Here is a 26185-nt window from a genome sequence, read left to right as displayed (position 1 = left end):
GGTTTGGATTGCACAATAATCTGATAGCCTTGCATGAGACGCTGACAAATAAACTCCTCAAACACCTGTTGGGCTGTCATCTGCACTCCTTCCTCATCTCTCCTGAACACAAAGGTTAAGGAGACTAGAATAAGGAAGCTGACCACACACCTATTCTTAGCTCTGTGTTTCCTAACTGAGGATTTATGCCTGCACTGGGCTCTGTGCAAGCGGAGCCCTCTGCCTGTGAAAACTAACCTGCAGGAACAGGAGAGAAAAATGGGTACCTCTCTATTTTAAACAGGTGATGATTAGCTATCTGGCAATATTTTTTAATGCCTTTGAGAGTAGTTTTGCAACCAGTAACAAATTTGCTTACAACAGTTGTTAAGCTTCCAATAAATTCACCAATGATCACATTAACAGCATCTTGCAGAGAATCTCACTGCAGTTTGTAAATGCTCAGCAGAGCTCAAAACTGCAAGTGTGCAGGCAATGCTCCACTCTCTCCCACAGTGGGAAACCTAGAGCAGAGAGATTAAAAACCACATCGCTATGGCATCTTATTACAACTACTTCTGCTCTGAGCTTCACCTTCCTGCTATAAAGGGACATCTGACACTTCTGTTAGGTGTTTCTTCATTAATCCTGCTATTTCCTATGTATTTCAATCACCCTAGTATTTCTGTTTTGTTCCCATAAAGCAGCAACATGAGCAGGTCTTTCTGATGTCTTACAAGTTGTGGAAAGTTTGAAAAATGTTTAAGGTGAGACAGCTTCAGAAAAAAAACAAACAACCCTATTAAAGGAAAGTCACCAGAGATCTCCAAGACAAGCTGGGAAGTTCTATTTATCCCATTAACACTATTTTCCACCACGATTCTTTAAACTAAATAGCCCTGAAAGTGGGGATAAGCATCTTAAACACTGTGTGTACATGTGCATTTGCTCATTTAGTGTTTCCAAAATACTTGCTAGAAAATAGATTAACAAAGATGATAGCTTGAGGTTGGGTTTTTTTGATTGAAACACAACAGAACAAGAGAAGATATGTAAAATTTCATATGCAAACAACTTCTAACATAAAATCTACAGAACACAACACTGTCAGATGGTAACATCAGAAAAGGTGCAAAGTTACCACTGAAAAGAAAAAATCTAAGTATTCTGCTGCTAACTATGTTAGCAATTCATCTTTCTCTTGCACAGTCTCCAAAGCATTCCTCTTCCATCAACTGCGCCTTAAGCACTTTGATTCAATGCAAGTTACTTTACAGAGAAGGTGCTGCTGGCCAAACCTGTCAATGTCAGCTTCTGGGAGGAGATCATAGCAACCCTCCGTGTAATCATTCTGCAGACTCTGACGGTCGGGGAAGTAGTCCGTGGTAAGAGGGAGACAGGCCGGAGTAGTGAGAGATTTCCAGTCCACTCCAACTGTACAACAGAAGCCTGGCACTACGGGGGGAGCAGACAGCGTCAGAACTGCCTCGTTGTATCATTGGGGGGCAGACAATGGGGGCATATATGGTCACCCATGAAAAAATAGGGTGCAGAGGAAGATGAAAGAAATGTGTGAAGAAGAAAGTTAGAAAGAATGAGTGACAAAAACAGAGTTGGTGTAAAGTCAACAGGGGCAAAAAGAGGGTGGAATGGGAAGGGAAACGGAAAGTAGGATGGGAAGAAGGGAGGGAGAGAAAGAGACAGAGTTTGTTAAACAATGCTGTGCACATGCTAATTCAATCCCATCATGCAAATGGCATTCAAAGTTAATACATTTAATTTTCTGTTGATTGAAAGCTAGAGCTGACATAGCCACTGCTCTTCCAAAATTACAGCAAGTCAGGTGCAGTTATTCATTATTAATAAAACAGATCATTCCAAGTCTGAACAAGAAAATCAGACCAGCTTTGCATCCTAGACAACTGCAGAAGGAGCTGGGGATGAGGAGAGAAAGAATGACAGACCAGCCTCTTTCTGGAATAGTACAACAGCAGAAATGGGAGTATTTCTACAGTTATAAAAACAGAAGACAGATCCAGAGAGGTGGGAAGACCAGAAAAATAGTAACTTGGAAAGCGATCCTTCCCCATACCCTTTTCTAGAGTTGTGTTGCAGTTTTGAGATTACAGAGATCTAAAACTAGACATTAAAAAGCAAAAGCTAACTAAATTATATAAAATCATCAGTTCACTACTGCATTACATTCTAACCTGCCTCAAACGATCTATATCAAGGCACTTCTTGGCCAACTACTAATTCTTAACTTCTTGTCACAGAGATCTTACAGACTGAAAGTTATTTTGCTCTAAAAACGTTAACATTAATGGCAGGAACACCGCACAAGAAAGTAGTACTGGACAGACTGCTACAAAGAAAATGTTTTCTCAAGCAGTCACAGACTTGTTTCTGTACTAGATGAAGACAGATATTTCTCAGTAAACAGTACCAAGTTCAGGAACTAACTGTACTTCTACTGCTTGTTAGGTGGTGCCAAGCAAACTTTTCATATTGCAAGGCAGGTAAGAGTTCAGCAGCTTTAGCTTTTTGCATAATAGTGTCTGGTAAGGAAAGAATTTCAGATGTAGTACAACAACCAGTTTCACATATTCTTAAGAGACACAGAGCTGCAACCCCAGTCAGACACACAGTACAGGCAGATCCTGCAAATTACTGTGGGGCAAAATAAACTACTGCCAAAAGCCAAGCAGACTCCTCAGTTTCTTGCCTCCCACCTCCTGATGCCTCTATATATGTACTTGCCCTTTCCCCTCCTATCTTCCCACCTATGCAAACTCTTTTCCAAACCTTTCTCCTGCTTACTCGGATCCGGAGAGTTAGAGACAGTATCTTCCAAGGAATCCTTGTTCTGAGTTTTGAGGTTCACACCTACATGAAAGAAATAGGTATTTTATGTTAAGCAGTTATGCACTTCACTTTCATTTCAAATCAAAAGCATGCAAATGTTTTAACAATACAGCATTTCTCTCCTTGGAATGATCTCAGGGTTCTGCACGGTAGAAAAATACACAAAGCCCAACTAATGAGGAAAAAAAAAAAGACGTCTTGGGTGAAATTAAAACATCTCGTTAGAAGTGTTCAGTAGCTAAAACACAAGCAAAAACAACCTCCTCAAAATGGTGAAATACGTCTTGAAAAGTAGATGCCATAAAAAAGTAAATAACAAAAAAAGAAGCCACTTGTAAACATTCAGCTTGCTGATCTCAGGGTCTCAGCAGTTAAGTACTTTTAAGTACCTTCAGTACCCAAAACCAGAATTTTTTTAATTAGTTTTCTTATTCTATGAACAAGGGATAAATTAGAAGAATTTCATAAAACACAGGAGCAGCAAGAAAGGAAATAACAGACTTTCATCTGGTGGGAGAAGAGAACCCATATATAAGATTCTAATTATCTAAGACTCTGAAGAGTCTAAGTAATTTACGAAAATCACGATACAGATTTACTCCAACATTTTTAGGCATAAACTACCAGTACACATTTCACCTCTCTGCCAGTGGGTGGGGAGGAAACAAAACAAACAGCTGATCTTCTCAGTTCGGCCAATGCAGACTACCTTTTTATCCCTTGCCAGGCTAAGATTTGAAAAGTGTTAATTAAGCCTTCAGTGCCCCTAAATAGGTTCAATATATTAATTACAAACTGTTTAAAACTACCATGTTCTGAAAGGCAGTAACTTCCATTATGTTTCAAACTGTAAGATACATACTTGGTCCATACTTCACTAAGAATAGTAAGAAAGTTTTTATTCATTGTGAAAGGAAATAAAATGATAGCTATTGAAGACATGTTCAGTTTTTGAGCAAAACTCAGTTTATACTAACCTAAATGAAGACTAACAAGAGACTTAAGACTAATGAAAATTTATATTTAAGTTTAGATTTGGACTTAAGACACTACGATTTTTCTCACTGTCAAATGGATTTGTTCTAAGCAGCATATTAACCTGGAAAACAGATACTAAAACTATAGCTCAGTGAATGTTAAGCCAACATGATGCTATGGTACCCCTTCACCAGTTCTTCCTAGCCCCCGTTTCACACGTGTCTGCTGTATTTGCATGCATATTTGTGCAGTTACAGTGAAACAATCGATACAGCAAAGAAAAAACCCAGTTGCTCTTCATTTGGATCAGTTCCCTGAGGTGGTTCACCATGTAGCTGTATAAACAGCTGTTGTGGCACACGAGAGGGAATGAGCAGCTAAGGAGACAAGAAAAACTGCCAGCTTAAAAGACATTTATCAAAGTACAAATTTCAGGAAGGCTCCAAACATTTAAAAGGAGCCATTTTTATAAAACTAGCTTATGTAGATCTAGCCAGGAAATTGATAATCAACATCATAGCTGTTACTCTAAATAGCATTTACTAACAGAAAGGACAGTTATCTGCTTCCATGATGAAGCCAGTAAAAGAGCAGAGGAGCTGGCTCAAATTGGCATTCGTCTTTCACCAGCCCCGCTGATGCCATCTGCCATCCAGTCAGGGAATTGCAACGAGATTCATTTGCTCTGAGCTACCATCTACCATCTGCTGGACAATAGAGACAACATACTGAATGTCAATGTAAATAGATGGGGTAATTTTTCACTGAGAAGCCCATGTTGCAGCAAAACATGCTGTGGGCAGCAGAGAAGAACAAGACTCACTGAGAAATCAGATTTTTGGAAATTAAAAAACCAACCAAACAAAAAACACCCCCCCAAAACCCCCTCCCCGTTTCATTTCATAGGTGACTCAAACCATAAGCGAGAAACATAAGTCAAATCACTGAGTCACAGTGGGGCAGCTACAGATAGCTGAGGGCATTTAGTCAGGGAAGGTGCTCATAATGACTTTCATAAACACAGACACAGATTAACTTCCACCACACAAATTATTTATATCCAATCTACAGACACAAAAGACTTCTATAAAACGCAAGCATGTTTATCGCCAGGATATACTCTGCATCTATGTTGTGCAAATTGTATCCAGCAGCTGAAATGCAGTTTAGCAATAACAAGAACAAAGTCTATCTGGAAGGCAGGAAAAAAAAAAGTAAAGCAAGAAAATGAAACGTAATCAGATGAAATACACAGAAGGAAACAACAGAACAAAATAACTTTTAATGCGACTATGTGAACATAAGACGAGAGAGACATAAGAAAATTAAATCTTTATGGCTTTTCAAGATACGCATATAGGGGAAAACATAATTGTTTTCATCCAAATGCAATTCAGAAGCGTACATTTAAAAAAAAAACAAAAAACTTTAAATTGATTTTGAAAAAAGAAGTCTTGAATGCTCAAGTCCAAAAGATCTTTTTTTTTTTTCCATGTGACTATCTAAAAAGCACATCCATAAAATCAGAAGGTAGGCTGCAAAAAAACCAGACAACACAATAGAATGGTTAGTGTGGCACGTTGTTCCATTTACAGGATTCAAAAGAAACACTGACATTTTCCACTAAGTCAGGTGTCTGGGTAAGGTAAGAAAGACAGTGCTAATCTTCAACTGAAAGTACAGACATGTGTCTTCTCTCAAAAATGTAAAATATTCTGGTCTATGTGAATAACATTTAGGATAAACAGCACCATATTCAAAGGGCTTAAAATCTCGACAAAGTGTATTTATAGATAATGACAAGAAATGCTAGAAAACACTGAATCCCAGAACCTACCACGTAAAAATAAACCTGATTTTTTACAGCTTCTCTCAAAACCTATATACAACCAAACTTGATTCTTTCCATCAGCTTGCATATGTAAAATATATAGATTCAAACAAGTTTCTTAACCAAAGGGTGACACCTTAAGGCAACCCCACCCAGAAAAAAAAGTTCTGAACAATACCAGTGCATATTTAGTTACTTTTTGTGTCTGGACATCAGTGCTGTGTTACTATGGAACTAAACAACTGCCTGAGACCTTATCATATGTAAACAAGGAGCATCTTTCCATAGTAAAATTTATAAGACATACCTAGAGAAGCAGATACACAGAAACAAAACAAACAAAAAAAAACACCAAAAAAACAACCCCCAACAAACCAATCCAAAAAACTACCACACACCAAAAAGTCCAAGTAAGAGCATTAACAGATCACTTGGAAGTTGAAAACTGTATTTCCATTATTGATTCTTTCTACTTTGTAATGCCTGGTCCACCCACCTTCCATGACTTCTGACTCTATTACTTTGTCACTGCTAATAGGGAAAGGCCTTCTCTCACAACTCCATGCTCTACCATTGCTTTGTTACCTGCACTGTTGCTGCCAGCCAGGCCGTTAGAGTATTCTTCTGTTCCGCTGAAGCTCAGGAAAGAGGCACTGTCACCTGGATGCCGAGAGCTGATATGTCTGGAGAAAAACAAAATAGCCTGTATTATACAAATTTTCCTCACTCGTGCCATTCCTTGCTTTTAACAGAGCTGATGCAACAAACAACAAGTAATCAGATTGCTCTTAATGATGTTTGCAGAGATTGCAACCGGCACAAAAGCAGCACTGAGCCGGCTGTAACAGTACTCCGTACCTGTCCATACTGCTTGTTCTTTGCCTCTAGCAATAACCAATGTGCTATCTTTGCAGGACAGTGGAGAACCAGCTACTCATATACCTCCCAGGAGAGAAATAAAACTTTGCTAGTTATTTACAGATCTGACTTCATGGTCTATAAAACCAATATTCCAGACTGAGCAAATTGCTTTGGATGAATATGTCATCCACAAAGACAGAGAGATCCAGAAAAAGAATTATCAAGAATATGATACAAGAGATTGGTGTTAATGACAAGATACTTTAGCACACTTATGAAGTAATAAAAAGGTAATTTTTTAAAAGTAGAACTAGGGAACAAAGTTGGTGAGGATGATGTAATATTAAAATTATGCAACAGAAAAAGATTAGAGTATTCTGAAGGACAATAAAAAGTATAAGATAGGACAACAATTTCCCTATAAAAGGAAAAAAAAAGCATGAAAGAATAATTAGACAGTGCATTTTCCTGAAGGACTGCTTGAAGATAACAGGAAAAAAACACCTGAGAATTAAAAAGGCAGAGGATACCAGCAGTGTCCTCACTCACCCTGGACATCCAGAAACAATACGCAACATGAATTTCTATAAGCACGCAAGAGGAAAGAAACACATAGCAGGAAAGATACAAAAGTTAATGACGAAAGTAAACAAACTTATTGGCAATTCTAAGTTGCCTAAGCTACCAAAATGGTTTTGGTAAATAACATTTAACAATGAGTGAAAAACACAGACAAAATGTTGTCAACAAAAGAATAATCAGATAAAAAAAATGGGTAAGACAGTATGTGGAGATTGGAGAACAACTGTGCAGCTTGAAAAATGGCCTAGGTGAAGTGAACAATCTATTTTCTCCCCACAATCATGCCACATCCAGTAACACCGGGATCTTTTTCGCTTCTTGAAGCCAACAATCAATATAAGCTCCCAACATTGACCAAAGCTTGTTTTTTAAGAGAAAATTAGTTTACAAACACAGGTACTTTCATTTGCAATCCATCCCTGACGTTTATGATGGCTGTATTTCTTACCAGCATGGGGAAGACAGGACTCAATGGATAGCACTGGAATTGCTCAACAGTTACTGTGAGGCAAAGCTATGCTCTGTGCTAAAAAGTGTTCTATTCTGGGATGAAGGTCCCAGCTATTGGGATAGTAAGTCAAAAATTAAAGACACAGGCTTTTATAAGGCAATTTTGAACAATTCCATTAATGATGCATTGTATTGTTTGTGCACTGCAAACTCTCTGTGATAAACTGCCGCCTTCCCCAAATTAGGTGAGGTACATCATCTCCAGCCTTGCCAAAAGAGCTTTATATCTCAAAATAAAAGTACATACTGCATACGTGGCACTGACACAATGTATTATTAAACTTAAAGATCACAACCTATAACTGCCTTATGGTAACATATATAAAATCTTAGGGAAAAGGGATGTTCATGCAAAGTCTACACAGATTCATCCTAAGGTCCTCACCTGCCAGTTGCCTCATGGTAAGCCAACTCTAGCAGCTCAGCAGAGGAATGTGTCAAATCCTGCTGCCCATTGCCCTGCATTTCTGCCATATTCTGACGGGTTTGATGATGGATCTGGATAGCTTCTCCTGATGGACCTACACAGTTACAGTTTGATCATTAATCACCACATCTGCATTGATTCCTCACTTGCTTGTCCCCTCCTTTTGTCAACAACACAGGCAATGCTAACTAATGGAAATTAAGCAAGCATGTTTATGAAATCTTCAAAGACTTGAACCTCTGACATCTTCTCTGAAGCCAGTGACGCAGCATACTCTTTTAAACATTATGGAGGGCCTACTTACAAGGCACTAAACAAATACGAGGACAATTGAGCATCGGAAAGTCAACCCAAATTGTAGTTATGATTCACTTCAACAGCCTCCATCTACTAGAAGATTGTTCCACAGTACCTGATGCTGCAAGTTTGCCAATAGATGGTAATATTTTCAAAAAGAGGATCTCTTGTTTTATCAAGCCTATACGCTTAGTTCAGTCTCCGTTACAGTGCACAGTACTTCAAGATGCCAGAGTTCACACTGGTTCTCGTGTTAATGCTTGCCCAAGGAAAAAGTAACAGCAATCTAATATGCAATGAAACAGACTTACCCACAGGAAAAGTGTGCATCCAGCGCCTCCTGTTAGATGTAAGCTTCATGGGCATGCGGGATGGGGCAAACGGGTTTATCAGTGCTCGCTGGGGTGTATATCCCCCAGGCCGAATGTGCAGCATGGATTCCGCGCTGCCAACATGGAACCTCCCAGGGGCACTGGAGTCACGTTGCTGAGACTCCAGCATGTTCTCAAGGACATCTAGAAAGCACAACTTAAAGTCAGCGTGAGATCACACAGAAGCCAAGCAAAAGAGAATGAATTGCTTAGGGATATAAAGATTCCCCAGGGTAAGTGGGAATAAGGACAGCTGAGGAGTAGGCAGAGAGAGAAGCAGAAAGGAATTTCAAGCCAGTCTGCAAGATACAATGTAAACAAGAATCCAGATAAGAAAGGGTATTATTTCATCTGCCATTACAGCATTGCTGTATATTGTGTCACTTTATACTAAATGAAGCCATACAGAAATCACTTGCTAAGTCAACTATGAAGAATTACTCAGAGCTTTGAGAATTCCTGAGAAATCAAAAGACTGCCACACCAGAAACTTCAGGATGAGTACCAATGACATAGCAGAAGCTACAACTGAGCAACATGTGCCTTTTTGTAACATTCAGATTTGACCACTGCAATAAGAGATTAGTTCCAGAAGACAGAGGACATGCTCTGGGCAAGCTAGCAGTTAGTGATTACTATTCAATGTAGCACAGAGGTGCAGTTATTTAGAAACAAGAGAGAGAAATATACCAGATGACTAAGTAGCAATTACTCTGTTCAACAAATGGAAATCCTAAAGAGAAGGAAGGGTCTCATTTACCACTCTATACTGCCAACTAGAACATGTGAAAAACCTCAATTACTCTGACTTTTCCCTCCCTGTCGTTCCTATTCACACACATCCCCATCCAGTTGCACACCTTCAGCTGGGTCACAAGACTATCCTTCAAACTAAAGGAGTAACAGAAATACCAAAAAAAATTGTATATTAAGTGACAGACAGCAGGGGAAAACATTAAAGGTAAATGTAATGTGAAGTACACTGTGTGACAGCAGTTCCACACCAATAAATCCAACTCCTGTAACAGGATAAATGTGGTATCAGTTGTCATACAGCATGACATGCAAAAAGCCAGAAAGGGCCTTCAGGGATAGAATTTTACAGAAAATCAAGCAATTGCAGGAGGAATATAATTTAGCTAGAAATGAGTTGGGTTTGTGGAAGATACCACACACTGTCTGAGAACAAAATTAAATTGCAAGGAAAAAAAGGAGACTGCCCAGCACTGCTAACACATCAAGATAGCTCAGCAGTACATTGTCAAAAGGAAGGATCCAGAAAGTGACTCTTAATGACAACAAATCCCCATAGAGGGAAGTTATAAGCAGAGTCCCCCAGGGCTCACTACTAAGGCCAATTCTCATTTGACAGATTATAGGTGACCTGGATAATAAAAAGTTACTTGTGTAAGTCCACATTTGGAGGCAGGCACAGGAGAATAGTCAAATATTAAAGAAGGCAATAGACAAGGGAAAAGTGCAGATCAGTGTCAGGACACTTCTATTTAGGACAAGCCAATTAAAAAAAGCAATGCAATTGGACAAGGATAACAAAGGGAGAATGCACATCCAGCCGTAGCTGGAGCCACAGAAAAGGTGTACCATGAATGCTAACATAAGCACCGTCTCCCCTGTGCTGGCCTGGCAGTGGCCAAACTCCCATCTTCTCTCTCCCCTCTCGGTACCTAAGGTACTTTCCCATCTGCCTTAGGCTGACCTCTGGTGCTGGTATAGCCCAAAGAGCTGCTGACTTCACACTGGTGCAGATGAGGCCGTGGGATCATCAGGATGTTGGAGATCTTGCCCAGTGAGCTGTCATCAGAAGCCTGGCTCCTCACCTCCTCTGGGGGCAGGGTGCGGCTCTGCAGAGAAGGGCTGCATGAGACGTCATAGGAACTAGAGCTCTTTCTGGTACGACTTTCTCTCTCCCTCACAGACCTGCTGAAAATAAACAGATATGTCCAGTGATATGAAAAAGAGATTAACTCCTGGGTTATCAAGGGGCTTGAACAGGCCCAAGTCATGCAAGAGTCTCAATACGTGAACTCAAGAGGAGGCCTACAAGGAAGCTATTGCTATTCTTTTGGCTATGTGGGTACTATATACTTTTGTGCGTCGTATACTGGAAGACTAGAACACTAAAACGCTTCCAGCAGAACGGCTGTGAAAAGAGCATGCTCGACACTTTGTGCAATTTTACAGACACCACACCAAGCTGGTAATATAAACGTGGTCTAGAAGATACTAGACCTGAGCCTACAGTGCTAGGAACACATAGCTATAGGGAAACTACTTGGAATTATAAACTACATTAAATTGTACCGGCATCTTCCAGCATGGATTTCTACAAGTTGCTGATATTAACAAGTGAGTCCACATGCACAGCTTAGATTTAGGCAATACTACTCAAAGAAGGAAAGCAAAAAAATACTTCAAAACAAGTTCATCAATCCCATATTCCCAAAAAACCACTAAAATTTATAGGTTATTCAATGAATTCGGCCAAGACCTGAGAATAACTAGCCTTTCTTCTCAGACAAAAGGCCATGAAATATTTGAGAACCTGCACTCAGTTTCTCTGTTTCTTCTCTCATTCAGAAAGTCATAATTTTCTGGGAAGATTCCCCATCACTCTATGTTCAGCATCAGCTACTAAACAGCACATCAAACTAATGCCATTTCTACAACTCTCTGCAAGTCTATTGTGCAAGTACTTTCTTACCCAGCTTGAAAAATCTTCTAGGAACTTAGCAAGGGAGACTAGCTTCATTCTACTTCAGACGAAATTAAATATGTTAAGAAAAAGTATACTTATGCCTTCTCCTAGATCCCACACACTATCTTAGAAGTAAAATACCAGACAACCAGCCATAAATACTAGCTACAGATAAAGCTTTTTGTTCGATTGTAAGCATGTGGAGTTTAACTCTCCTTATATTTCTCAAAGCATTTTATGCATCAAGAAATACACCATAACATGGCTACTCTAGAACTAGTACACTCGCAAGCCTCTTACCTGAAAGTGGTACAGCGCTGGGCTCTGGAAGGGCCTGGCAGTCTGAACACCTGGGCATCATAGCCATCGTAATCTACCTGGATAGGCAGGGCATTCTCAGCATCTTTTGGAGCCCCTAATGCTGAAATAAAAATCATATAGCACCAGAACCTCTTTCAAGAATGTTCAACATCTGCACGTTAGAAGTATCCAACTCCCACCACTAAGAAAAGTATCTATTCCAAAAGAAATCACATACAAAAGTCTCACTGGCAGAACAGCTGGAGTAGCTCAATTACCAAAGTTGGCGCCTCTGAATCAGGGCTGCTGAGTCTTTCCCCCATATATCCAAGATATTCAATTAACAAATCACTCTTTGTACGAACAGATGCCTCGAGTTCCCTCATGAGGGAATTGGACATTTTAAAGCATCTTTGAAAGAAAGCACATCTTCTTGAAGCAAGGAGATATTAGAAGAACACAGGCTTCTGCCACTGTAATTCTGTGGTCATAGCATTGCCAACACCCCAAGCCAGTGAATGCCCTCCTGTCCTACTCCCACAAAGAGTACGGCTACCACACCAGCCTGATACCATCTGTTCCTCTAGCCAGGTGACAAGCAGCCCAGATAGAAACTCACTCCTCCATATTAGTTATTGGCCAAGTAGGCAATTGACGTATGCACATTAACATTCTGGATAACAACTATGTGGTTTTGATGGTTTTCTGCAACAATTGCCCCTTCCTACATCTCAGCAGTGTTTCTGATGAAGTGTCATTGTCTTACTACAGCTGTTGGTTAGTTTGGGAGTCAGTGGGATAGCTCATTACTCACAGGCATCTCGGTTACTTTTTGCTTTCTCAGTCTGTGGCTGCAGGGTCCAACATACGAAGTGTGATGTGACCAAAAAAAAAAAAGAAAGAAAGAGAGAGCAAGATAAAAGACAGAGAGAAGGGAAACAGTCAGCACGTTCTAAGAAAATATCCCCCCATGTGAACAGGCATCAGACTTCAGACTTAAAGTTTATCCTGCTGACTCAGTGAGGCAGTCAGACCACTTCAGAAGCATTAAATACTCGTAGTCACAAACCTGTGTAAAAAACACATCTTTGCCAACAGCTTGCTTTCTCTCCATGGAGTTCTTCATTACAGAATGCAAATCTAACTTTTAGAGTAGCTAAAACATTTCTCACCTAGTTTCATCATAGAAAGGAAAGACCTACAAACTAGTCCTTCATTCACAACCCCTACAACTATCATTACAGCTTTGCTTTCTCTGTCTTTTAACACAGAAACTTAGTTACAGCTGTTGGAAAGCTTCCTAGAAAGATTCTGATGATTGGCTGAGAAAAGGTACCTTACAAGCTAGTGAGAAGAAAAGATAAATCAGAAGGATACCTACTTTCCTTCCTGCCAGCTTGATCCGTGGAGTGAAGCTGTTACACAGGAGCTGGCTTTTGGATGTGTAGAAACTGAAAGGAAGAATAGGGTGGCTCAGCTGTCTTTTAAGAACTGAACACAGCTGGTTAGCTACACAGCCTGTGAATTTGAGCTAGCTATTAGATGGAGAAAAGCAGATACTTTTCTCTGCATGAGACAACACATGGAAAACACAGTAATATGGTTAACTTCAAAGAAGCTACTCTTTCCTTAAAGACCAGCCTTTGATTCCCATACAGCCTCAGTCTAGACTTCTGAATACGCGTACATCTGCATTCCCCAGTTCACTTCCTCTTTCTACAGAAAGGTATCCACTTTCACTGTCTGTAAACTGCTCAGCACTGTACATCATTCTCTCCCTAATTTACATGACAGTAACGACTCACATCAGCTGCTTGAAAACTACAGACTTCCTCCCATTTGAAACAATTTATCCATTAAGATCTGTTTCTTAGTCATCTGAATCTTTTAAATCCTGCCTTATTATAAGCCTTCAAACACCTTTTTCATCTACCGCAAAGATCACATGCCTTCCAGCCACTCAAAAATACTGGGTATAAGCAACCCATGAATGGTAATGGTCAGGACAGTCAATTAATGCATGCAGACAGGACAAGGTATTAAAAGAGAGGGGAAAAAAAATCCTACAGCAGAACAAGGACTGAAGAGAGTTTTCATCCTGAGTCATGATCTCTATTTGTAGGCAAAGAAAAGAGAGTATTATGGCACAGAACATTTAACAGAAAGCAGAAAGGAAACCTACCATGTCTTAGAGTGAAGCAGTGTAACCCTGAGCCTCAGTGTTTCCTGCAACTGTTCCAACATTTATCCATATTATCCACATTTTCTCTACTCATAACTGTTCATATGGGATGTATTTGTTTTCACTAATAACCAACCTAGTTGAAGTGACTGTATTTTTCGTTTAGGTTCCTGACTTCCTTCGAGTATAGCTAAAGGCTAGAACCAAGTTAGCTGGAAAGAGAGCTTAAGATCAAGACCTTTTCCTCACCAAATTGCCTACCATCTCTGATATATTCCATTAATGCCCAGAGCTCTGCAAGAACATTCCTAGTTCTGCAGGACTATTGTAATAGATGTCTTTGCTTCACAAGGAGAGCAGTGGAAATAAACAATGAAAGAAGAAAGAGAACTCAACAGATTATAAAAAGGAAAGGAAAGGAAAGGAAAGGAGAAGTGTTGAGCAAAGGCTGACAGAGTTCACCTACCTATGGTTTATCCAGTGTGGAATATTGTAGTCATCACCCAATCTGGAGTCGCCAGGTCCACAACGATTATGGAGCTGTAAGAGTAATTCAGAAGCATAGCAATTAGTTGTGTCACAAAATGAGTGACATTTCCAGTAGGAGCAGAGAGAAGGGCAAACAAGCATGCATTACCTTAAAGAGTGGTACAGCATGCAATGGTTGCTCTCCCATGCATACCAAGTCCACACCTATCCCTGTAAACAAAGAACAGTAGAGTTCAGCTATCTACCAAGCAGGACTGATATGCTAAGCCAAAACAGATCACCAATTTGAGCTGAAGGCCCAATATGTATTCATATATGATTTTAAGATGTAGTTATACTGAAAATGCCAGTTAACAGTCCAGTGGTGTGGTTACAAACCAACAGTGCCAGTGGGGACATAAGAAATGTTTCTTCTAAACTAATGCAAGTCATGCAAGATCATCCTTTAAGGGAAAGGCCTGCATGGACAGATGAAGTTCTCTATCACAAACAAAAGAAATTAAATGCCTCTAAGTTCTCTGAAAATCTGCCTGTTTCAATATGAAGTGTGGACATAACTCTTCCAGCTGTAACCTCTCTTCCCAGAGTACACAAGTTACAACACATACTTTTTCATAGCAAGAAAAGGTTAGAGCTTTTCCAAATATATCTGTTTGCCTTATTAAAGATTCACAGTATCGCAAGTTATTTACCATTGTCTATCATCCTCTGTTTGGTTAAAATCATAAGGAGTCGATCAACTTCAAATACACCCACACCAGGTGTGATAACCACAGACATCTGGCCAGTCCGATCAAAGTTCCGGTTTATGTAATGCTTGTCAAACACTAAGAGAAAGAATTAGGCAATACTTTAAAAGAAAAAAGATGCTGGATGTTTTTTTTTCAGAGCAAGGAAGGTGACTCTCTATTAACAGTGGTATTAAACAAGTTTCCACAAAGCACATGCAAGCATGAGAGGGCTTGTATATAGCCTTGTCCAACCAATAAATGTTAATAAAGCTACAGGAGAGAGAGGAGTTAGGGCAGAAGAGAAGAAAAGATGGGAACCAGATACATAAAAAGGAGTATTTTTCTCATATGTTTAGCGTTTCCTTTATAAACATCTCAAAAAAAACCCCAAAACCAACAAACCAACCCAAAAAAATCTCAACAAGGTAAAGCTCATTACTAATAATTTTAAATAACATCCTGTGCTCCCTCCCATAGGAGTAACAAGACAGCCATTAAGGTGACAGAACAACATCTGATGTACAGAATCACAAAAAGTAAATCTTTGGAGAGCCCTTCTAGCCCATCAAATTCATCTCCCTGCTAAAAAAGATGGATCAGCTTCACCTAAATCACATTTGATCTGATTTTGAAACGCTTCCATAATTTAAAATTTCAACTTCTGTTCCAAGATGTTCTCATACAGATACACAGCTAGAAGAAAAACTGCTGTCCTAACAAGGCCCTGTAAACGGTTCCTGAAGTCTGAAATACCCAATACTCAGTTATTTGAGAGCCACTGGTTTTGCGGAGACACACAAGACAACTTCTTCTGAGGTTGAAAACAATAATTTAACCACCTAATATTCCCCTCCTCTTCACAGTGTTAAGGAACAGGCAACAGAAGTCCACACCCACTTATTGGCAGCTGTTTTAATGGTTCCTCCTCTGTGTATTTTTATCCTTCGTTCATAACTTACCATTGAATGAAAGATTTATTGCTTCCAGGTAGTTCCCTTGTGCAGAGGTAGAATTGTAACCTGGAGGAAAGCCCTCTGGACAAGTGTTCAGAAGGAGAAAAAGAAAAAAAAAATAATTTACCATCTCTGTATAGACTAGCTTTTTTGAAAAAAACAAAACAAAACAAAAAATGACAAACACAAACCCCTGCATTTGTAGTAAATCCTATCACACCAACAAATTACACGCAAAATTGGTACTGGTATACCTCACAGAAGGACTCAAGCAAAATAGCCCAGCCAGGAGAGCACTAGGTAGTAAAATACCAGACTCCAACTGAAACTAGAGAGTTTACAGACAGCTTTAAAAAAAAAATAGAGAGAAAAGGGTAAAAGAAGGAGAAAGGAAGATTCTTGTACCTGCTTGCTCTAGTCGCACCAACACGGGATACTGGATGAAAAGCTTTTTAATGGTCACAAGCAATGAAGTCCACTCTTCTCGTCTCTCATTCTGAACTACAACTCTAGAAAGAGCACAACTTAATGAGGATCATGAAAGGAAGCTATGAAGAGGAAGTGAGAACGGGTGAACAAACTATAGAAAATGGAATGCACATAAAGGTAAGTGTTTCTTCCTTCTGCTAGGCAGCATGTCAGAACTACTGCATACTCGTAGCAATCACTAAGATGTAGATGCACACACAAAGCTGGGCACATCCCCAGCCAGAATAATCTCTCACTTCTAAATGGGTGATCAACATTGTATGTCAAATGGTACCACTGCTCTGCAAGGCAGTAAGACTGTTAACAAGTCCAAGTTCAGAACTAAATGACAGCTTCGACAGCTTCATCTGTTGTGACCATCAGCCAAAGAGCTCCAGCACCTAACTGGAAACACTTCTGGTTTCAGCAATGGCACCATCTGTCCTGCAACTACTCAAGAATGTAAAGATCTGAAAAACAACCAAGCTTTCTAGAAAAGCTACTCCCAGCACTATAGAACTTTTAAGTTTATTGGCAATTCCAACAGAGCACAGACAACACAACATTCGCATGCACATGGAAGACTGACTTTGCAAATATTGGTGTGCACTCACAGATGAAATGGGGACTACTCATCAATTTGCTGCGAGTTTCAGACATAGATGTTTTTCACTATATCAATTCCTTGCAAGGTCCTACATTTAATAACATGATATTCTCCACACAGGTTGCACATACATTGTAGGACAAGAGATGAAAGAACTGGAAGACATACTTGTAAAAATCTTCATAAAATCTTCCCTCATGATCCTGCCGAATTGAGGCACGATGCGTTTCAGGAAACTCATCTGGAACAGAAGCAAGAGCATGTTTTATCCTATGCTTTTGTATAGAAATGACTCATCTTTTCTAGTAAAGAGGTTATTTCCATTAAAAAAAAAAAAGCACTTTGAGAAATATCAAATCTCCTACACAATATTAAAATTGCTTTTAAACCAATATGACAGCTTGAGTATGATGGGGAAAATTTGCCATATATTCTTCCATGTAAGGTTTTCACTCCAGTACTTTCATAACAATGGCTGTGTAGCCACTGTGCTTGGCAGGGCATGGGCATAAAAGAAAAAAAAAAAAAAAAAGAGAAAAAAGTCACTGGCAGTCTGTGACCAACTTTCAAGAGAGAAGGAAATAGGTTTAAAAACAGAAACATAAAAATACAGAATTTACATACCTATAGATTTTGCTTCGTAAAATGTTCTAGAAAATAGAACCACTGTCACTTCATGGCTGCAATTCTTCTCCTGTCCAGGAAGAACAGATGAAAAAAGAAAACCTTAAATATCACATTCAGTAGAAAACTGTGTATATACACATATAGTAACACCCTCTTTCCCCTCACACCTAGGACCAAAGGTAACTAGAAAAAGGTAGACTGCTGTACTAGTATATCTGCATGAGTGCTGCATATGCCTCTATGAAATAACTTAACAGTCTGCCCTGTAGGCTACATCACATTTAACAGGAGTACTCTCCACTAGTCTCTAAAGAAAATCCTCTCTGTAGCTGCCAATATACAGGATTTTTGTTTTAAAAAATACAGACAGTTGACTCAATTTGTTTGTACATGCTCACAACAATTTTTTATTCTTACTTGTTACTGTTTAGAGAGATGCCCCTAACAATTCCAGAGAAATAAAAAATTAGAACTTCGCTTAACAGTTACAGTGCTAATGTGTGCAATGGAACTAAGCTATAAAAAGCACACTGGCCAACCCCTCGAAAGGAAAAGCCCTGTGAGCCCTGGCATCGCTCAGGCCCATATCCAACATGGTATAGTAGTACTAAAAGCAAAACAAGCATTTTGCAGACATGTCATGCAGGGCTCCTAACAACTCTCCAATGGACAAAAAGCACAATGAAAATGAGACAAATCTGTGGGGCACTCTCCTGCTGCCCTTAACATTCAGGACTGTGATGAGCTGTACTATGCACAGATGTTACACATTTAGGATTTCACTCTTTTGCCTTGTCTAGCTATTTTTTAAATTTAGGTTGCAGATTTTACATATGCCTTTTTTTGAGTACTGATATGGTTCTCTCCAGTTTGCGGAAGTCTGCCACAGGACTGCTAACAGCAGTCGTACCTGGCTCTGATCCAGATCATGCACTGAGATAGGAGACAGCTCTGGGTTGTTCAGTCATAAGAGGTAGTGAGGCTTTGTTTGGTTTTGAAGCAACTCACTTTCAAGAACCTTGCACATCATCAGCAGCCCATATACTACAACCTGGAACCCCTTCATGCTAAAAGATAGCAGCACTAAACAGTTTACACACTGTACTAGGGAAATATTTGGAACTGAGTCCTGGAACAAATACAATTGTGTAAAACAGACTTGTGCATTACCGCACAAGCACAAATAACCATATCTCACACTTAGTGACTTTAGTCCAGTCAGCGCCTCCACACAAACAAGCTGTATAATACAAACACAGCAGTTACAGCAGATCAGTATGATTTAATGTAAACCTGCAGTAACCACTCTTTTGAAGCCCAGGAGCCACCTCTCATAGTCCCGTAAATCTCAGCCTTGGTCTTCCTCAAACTGGCATATCACTGGGCTCATTAAGATGGCACTGACTTGTTCTTTCAGAACAGGATGAACTCAATCAGCTATTTACCTTCCATTTTGTGAAGAGGTCAGCAAGGAAACCATTCACAGCTTTCTCAAAGTATAGGTCCCCTGCAAAGTAAACATCTCCAAAGCATCAAATAACAGCAGTTACTTCAACTATGGGGTATATTTAACCCTAAGATTCTAGGACAACTATTTTCATTAGAATCAGAGCAGCTGTGTGCATAATGAATGTTAACATCACTAAAGCAAAGATGATAAAAAGATTAAAAAGCATGACTATGTTTCAGAGGATGTAAGCAAAACTCTTGCTGTCAAAAGGATCTGACCTTTAAAATAATTTTTCCAACACATTCGCAGCATGCTGGGAAAGCACCTGTACTATCTTTTAGGCATAGTATGCACAACTGATCCCCTGCTCAGTTTTGAATAGTTGCCAACCTACATATGCCTAAACACATGGTCAAAGGAAGCGGTAAGAGGTTTGCTAAAGAATTAAGCCAGAAAAAAAATAGGACAACAACACAGATAAGTGACTCATTCTTAATGCCTGAAGTTCTAATACTTCTAGCTGACTCTACTTGGGCTAAGGCAGGGCTTTTGCTTCCTCACTAAGCCAAAGCCAAGAGAAATCTAAAACATCAAGGTCCTCTTTGCACAGGACTTCCATACATTTCCGGTTTCAGGATTCACACAGGCTTGCACCTGCCCTCACCACAAAGGATGTTCATATCTACAGAAAACCTTTCCAATGTTCATAGTCATTTGGCCCCTTTGATTTCATCACTGAGATAATGGTACCCAGGCCCTACAGTAGGGACAGGAAAATCATGGAATACCCAAGAGACAGAAAAGTGTGGCACTGCAAGTCAGGATCTACGAAGGCACCATATCGTACCTCCGAGCACTGCTTAGGCCAAAGGCAGGATACTTTAATTTTCTAGTAGTGGCAGAAATAAATAGTAGAAGCAGTTTTCTAGTAGGGGCAGAAAAGATAGCTGCTGTCACCCACATTCACAATCAGGCAGGTCAGTTACCTACATACCATAAATATCAAAATCCCACATTTCACAGCTCATCTGGATAAAAATATAAACCATAGCAGAAGTGGAGCGGAAGACCACCTGCAAAGGAATGAAAGATCTTATTTAAAACAAGCTACACTCACTAAAAGGGCCAAACGCAGAAGTTAACCACAGAGCAACTTATATGACTGTGCCCACTGCATCACAGGGAATTTCCCCTCTAACAAGCTGGCATTTCAACAGCCCGAGTAATTCCTAGTGCTGCCAGCACAGAAGAGTTGAAGTTTACTAATCATTCATTCTCCTGACTTTATTGCCGTTCTTCACCTTACAACACAGCCAATTCAAATGATCCATACAAATCTGCAAGTAAGATACAATTACAAGAAACCCAGCAAAGAAAGGAAGGGAAAAACTTCCTTTCCCCTGCTCCCTGAAATCTTACCCGAGTGTCCTCACTGATGTATCCACAAGTGACTTTCTCACTCTTTACCCACAGTTCACCTGCCTGTGCCCTGGAAGAAAAGGAGTGCAGAATATTTGCTAACCAGAGTAAATATGAAGATTAGAGAGAGAATCCATATTTGAGCAAATAGGGGATGTAATAAAATCTGCATTCAAGGATGACTTGAACACAGACTAGAAGTTTATTTGGTTAAAACCTGATCTTTAATCCAAAAGATGTCAAACAGCCATTTCCCTCTGCATTTGCACACTTCCCTGTCCCTTTGTCATCTCAACAGCAACTGAAGTAATCCCATCTGAACTATTAACACATCTTCGGAAGCGGTGGAAATATTGTAAGAAATAAAAGGAAAATTATTTGGCATTCAGAGGCAGCAAGTATGGCTGACTCTCCTACTATTAGTTTCTTCCACCCCAAATCAGATAGAAGCCTTCCTCCACCTCATGGTGCAGACAGAAATCTGCAGAAGTGTAAGAGAACAATAAAATAGGAAGGATTTTTCAGAGAACATTCTCCGGTTGGATACTCAGGACTCATTGATCTAAAGTCATAAGTAACAGTAAGCCCTCAGAGGAGGCACTGACCTGATACCTGCAAATTCAACTTTTTGGGTGACATATGCACATGTGCTGACCTAAGAAAGAACAGTTACAGGTGTTAAAAGAACAGTAGGCTCAGAGTGAGCTGACCAATTTACAAAAAAAAAAAAAACCAACCAACACATTCATCCTCAAACACCTGACTTTGGCCATAAAAATCATGAAAACCACAAAGCATATTTACTACTAATATCTCAGCCTACAGAACCTCTGCAACAGACAACGGAAAATAATTTTCAACACATATGAACTTTTACAGGGTTCATTTGTCTAATTCACTGTGCTTAGAAGAGCCAAAGACCGCACTTCAGAGATGCGGCAACAAAATATTCTAATAGTTGCTTATTAAGTGGTACTATAGCAGAGGGGATATTTCAGCATACTTCTACTTGAAAAACATTTGGATTCAATTCCTTCCAGATGTAGTAAATCATTAAAATTCAGAACATAAGAAAAAAAACTCTCAACAGCATTTTCAGCGCCCAAGGCAGTAATTAACACTACGGCAATGGAGTAGGAAACGATGGGATTCATTTTTTCTGCAACACATTTACAACCTATTCTCCAGCTCTGATACACTGCTTACAGCCTAAGTTCCTCAAGAGCTGCAGATAGTGACCTTGTCCTCAGTTTTCTGTATTTTGTAAAACACTTATTTTCTTTTACAGCAAGCAAAGAAAAAGGTACGTAACGTCCTCCACCCCACATATGAGGAGAGCAGAGGCCTTACCAAACTTTTCTTCAGTCGCCACATATCCCCGCGCCCAATATACTGATCTTTAAAGGTCAGCTCCACCAAGTCCAAGGTCACTTCCTGGGGAACGGAAGGAAAACAGTGCTTAGATTTTACTGGTTGTTTCTAAGTAGCGCCCTTCAATCTGTTCTGGTAAGAACCAAATGTTACAGGGAGGGCTGTTCTAAAGCAAGTCAATACTCCTAACAGATGCAAGATCAAAGGGAAGTCCCATCAAAAAAACTGCCAAAGTTGTGCATGTACCTGGAACTACTGTGAGCTGCAAGACACTGCACAGTGTGACCAGAAAAAGCCCAAGGACTAAACCAGTGCTACAAGTCCCAATGCAAACTGGAAGCACAAGTGAACCAAATGACTTCCATTGTTCATGATATTAAGGAAGCCTTGTTTCCTGCAGATTTTTGTCTTGTGCTGAATGTAAGCTCTGACTGCAGCTCTTCTGATAGTTGGGACATTTACAAGAGATACCTCTCTTACAAGGCTCTCTGGTGTCAAATAATGCAAATCCATGCCATGGTTCTTCTTTTGACTAGGCCACTTACTGTTTCTCTTTACTCTGCCTAAGTATCCTCAATTTCTGGAATTTAAAGATATCTGAAATTTCCAAATTTCTATCAAGCTGTGTTGAAGCTGGTCCACACACTTCAAAAAGAGAGCAGGGATGGCAGGAAGAGAAGACAGACAGGTAACAAACCAACAGTTCAATTGCCCAAGCCTCATTTTCTTAGGAAAGAAGGCTAAATACTTTTCAATAAAAAATAAATGCCTTCTTTTCCAATACTACCGTAGATGGAAATTGACAGGGCTCTGATTTGGGCTAAGTGAAGGGACAGATGGAAAAAAGTTGCAAAGCCACACACCTTTGGGTCAACAACATTCACATGGACATCCTGGTATGGTCGCAGTCGGAACACTTGTGCAACTGTCTGATCCACACTTATAGTTTCTGCCACAAAAATTAGAAAGGACAACAGAGAAGTGAACATCCCCAAAAGGTTTAAAGTGGTTTACAAGTACAAAAGCAGTACAGTGAGACTGTCATGAAACACTTAGGGCCTCAGCAAAAGACAACAGCTTCTTTCAGCTGGCCCAGTTTAAGAGCCAGTAAAACAAAAGCAGGCGAGATAAACTCAAATTTTAGGCTGAATTAACTTCTGGAAGAAGAAAAGATATAAAGCTAGTCAGAGAATGAAGAAACAAAAATTTAAGGCTAAAAAGCCAATTTTGTTTAAACCATAGCCCATATTACTCAATCAAAAGCATATTTAAAATTGGCTATTCATTTTCTGATAAATTTATAATCCCTCCATTCTAAATAGACAAAGCAGTGATTTTCTCACAAAGTTAACACACATGCATTAGTCAATCACAGGTACAGCCCAATCACATAATCTTTGTCTACGATTTTATCATGCATACTATCAGCCTCGAGTTTTACCTTTCTGCAAATCTTCTTTAAGTGACTTCACTTGCAGAAGCAGGGGACTAGCATGCAAAAAAAGAAAAAAAGTAGACAAGCTGAGATACCAAGTATACTTTGGTAGATGACTCTCTCAAAACTATTTAGTAACATGGAGCATGGGATAAGCTAAAAAGAAACATTAGTATTTTCTAGAAAGCTTCATACATCATCCTCTCTGCCTGTCACCCTGTCTTGTTCTTTACACCTATTATTATTATAAGGTACTTTTTAGGTAAAGATAATACTCTAAATGGGAAAGTAAGTCACACAGGAACTTCTCAAAACCTCATGTGAGTATACTGCTACTTTTCAGATACAGGCTACGGATGAATAGCTTCATATAAGGGTTATGTTTTTATATCTGACCAGAAACTTTTAATTTTTCCTAGGATATAGTATAGGATGGAAGAATAATCATTAGGTAACAGCAGCTTTATGAAGAGGATAAAGACATTGCAGATTCTATATTCAGGTGCTATCTGCCCTATGAAAGGTCAGCAAACTAACACCAAACACAAATAATTCCATAAACTTGAAGGAAGAACTCCTGTTATAGTTATCCCCTTTACTTTTCTTCAGGCAGAAAAAAAACCAACGTGCCAGCACCCTGAAGCAAAGTTATATCAGCTCTGAGAGCCTCCTACTCTAGAAGCTGCTGTACATGAACACGCCCTTTCAGTGCTCTAACCACACCTGACTGATACTAGCAAAAAGAGAATTCACCTGTATTCATCATTGGGATGTGCAATTTCCACAACATCTCCCAGCTTGATTTGAAGAAATACTTTAGGATTCACCACCAGTTCATCATCTACAAGACATAAATGAATGAGGAAAACTGCAATGAACATATATATACCAAACACAGATGCTTGCATGTTCATATGCAATAACTTACTCTACATAAATACACTAGCCCAGGATTAACATGTCAGCAATGCATTATATTCATTACATGACAGTGCCACTACCCAGCCACTTCAGCCTGGTCACTCCTGTGGGCAAAAACTTTTCTTTCAAATCACAGAACTTTCACGAAATATTTGTTCAGCAAAAAAAGGTGCCTTAATTAGGCAAGCAGAATAATCTTTTATATTTTCCATGTAACAAACACCAACAGGAAAGTAGATAGCCATAGAATCTTAATAAGATTTATTAACAAGCTTTAAGTCTAGAAGTAGCGAGCAATCAAATAAATGACATTGTCCTTAGTACACAGGAACACATCTACACACAGTCATAAGTCATTGACATGTCTGTCACTTATTAGGGTGACTGAAATACAAGGTTAAAGAAAAGTGATGCAACAAAAGGGGAAGATGCAGAACAAAGCAATTTTATTTTATAGGTGTAATCTCGTTCTGTTCTGACAAATACAATTTTATTCTGCTGTATCTTGCTATTTAAAAAGAGCTTTCCAAACTTTGGCTGGTAATACTGCTTGTTACATCAAATTTCCACCTTCACCATTTTGTTAAAAAGACAATAAATCAGTTAATTGCTTTCAATCAAGTAAGAGAGTGCTAGTCTCACTGTTACGAACCAGGAGATACTGACCACTGCCTCCAAAACCCTTCTTATGTATGACGAGCTTGTACACCTTGTTGGTTCTCATCTTGAATTCCAGTTCTTCTCAGTGGCTCTGAGTAAAAACAGTTGAAGACATCTTGCATATCTAATATGGAAATGAAAGCAAGCACAGATCTCTTGTCATTACAAAAACATTCTTTATACTCTGTGCATGAATAAAGGATGTTGTACCACCAGGTAGCCAAGAATGCCACACCTGAAAGGCAGGCACATTACAAAGTTCAATAAACATCAGACGAAAAGTTTAGTAATGACCTCTTCTACGAGCACTCTGCCAGAGAACTAGTACCGCTCTCTAAAATTGTAACTTTTATATTTCAAGGATAATTTCTGAACCCTGTGTTAAATGCATTAAAATGGATACCCAGACTTATGCCCACTGCCAATTGTATCTTCTGGTTTTGTCATTCCATCTTTCACACGTCTTTTTGCACGTCTCTCAAAGATGCCGGCATCCACCAGCCGACGACTGCACACCAAGGCAGCAGAGCGGTACCCAGCAGAAGGCAGTGCCACAGAAGTACAGGGCCAAGCAAATATTTAAGTTTGAGGCACTGGTTTGCATTACTTTAACTGGATCAAGCACCGCATTTCTTCTTCCTGTCACTTTCATTTAAAATAAAGCATATTTCAAAGGAGGACCTTTACTTTTACAATTTAGTCTTTTTTAGAAGTGCATTGAAACTGGAAGTTATCAGTAGGAATAAGGTTTTCTTCATAAAACTATAGACACATTATTAAATTAAAACTTAAGCTCATCTAGTTATAACTGTACTCTTACAAATCAAAACGCAGAGGAACTTAAAAGCATGCCTTCCAAAAAGACTAAAGTACTGAGCTTGCAGATACGCTTTTCAGAAAGTCAATTCAATTACCGAGCTAGAAAGGCATGGTAAAAAAAAAACGTACATCCAAAGTTTGTTAAAATAAACTCTATAAAACTTTCAAACTTGGAATTGTTGTGGGTCTGGAAGAAAGAGACACTCGCCGCAGCGTGTGAGGGCAGGACTGGCACCGAGGACGCCACAGGTAAGCACGGGGGGAACGGGGAGAGTGAATAAACCCCATGCACTTCCAGCCAGCTCTCATGCTTACGGTCACTAACCCAGCCAGGGA

General features: G+C 39.5%; 1 protein-coding gene across 1 annotated transcript; it reads right to left on the bottom strand.

Moving 5' to 3' along the window:
* Positions 1-14: 14 nt before the first annotated feature.
* On the bottom strand, positions 15-25156 carry DEPDC5 (DEP domain containing 5; the record flags this gene model as incomplete). The annotated part of the gene is made up of 26 exons (XM_009700954.1): positions 25037-25156; positions 24203-24290; positions 23456-23502; positions 22878-22963; positions 21994-22077; positions 21249-21298; positions 20644-20713; positions 20219-20297; positions 19220-19281; positions 17772-17841; positions 17316-17388; positions 16478-16581; positions 16079-16153; positions 15081-15215; positions 14537-14598; positions 14366-14439; positions 13099-13168; positions 12532-12568; positions 11718-11838; positions 10419-10639; positions 8642-8845; positions 7992-8127; positions 6239-6336; positions 2800-2865; positions 1278-1434; positions 15-102 (listed from the first exon to the last, which is right to left on the bottom strand). Coding segments are annotated over exons 1-26 (2415 nt in total), but the record flags the coding sequence as incomplete, so codon positions are not given.
* Between the last annotated feature and the right edge of the window lie 1029 nt (positions 25157-26185).

The sequence above is a fragment of the Cariama cristata genome, unplaced genomic scaffold, assembly GCF_000690535.1.
Source record: "Cariama cristata isolate BGI_N322 unplaced genomic scaffold, ASM69053v1 scaffold33475, whole genome shotgun sequence".
Lineage (NCBI taxonomy): Eukaryota > Metazoa > Chordata > Aves > Cariamiformes > Cariamidae > Cariama > Cariama cristata.
The sequence above is the reverse complement of the archived record's forward strand: the minus strand, read 5'-3'. Positions and strand labels throughout refer to the sequence as shown.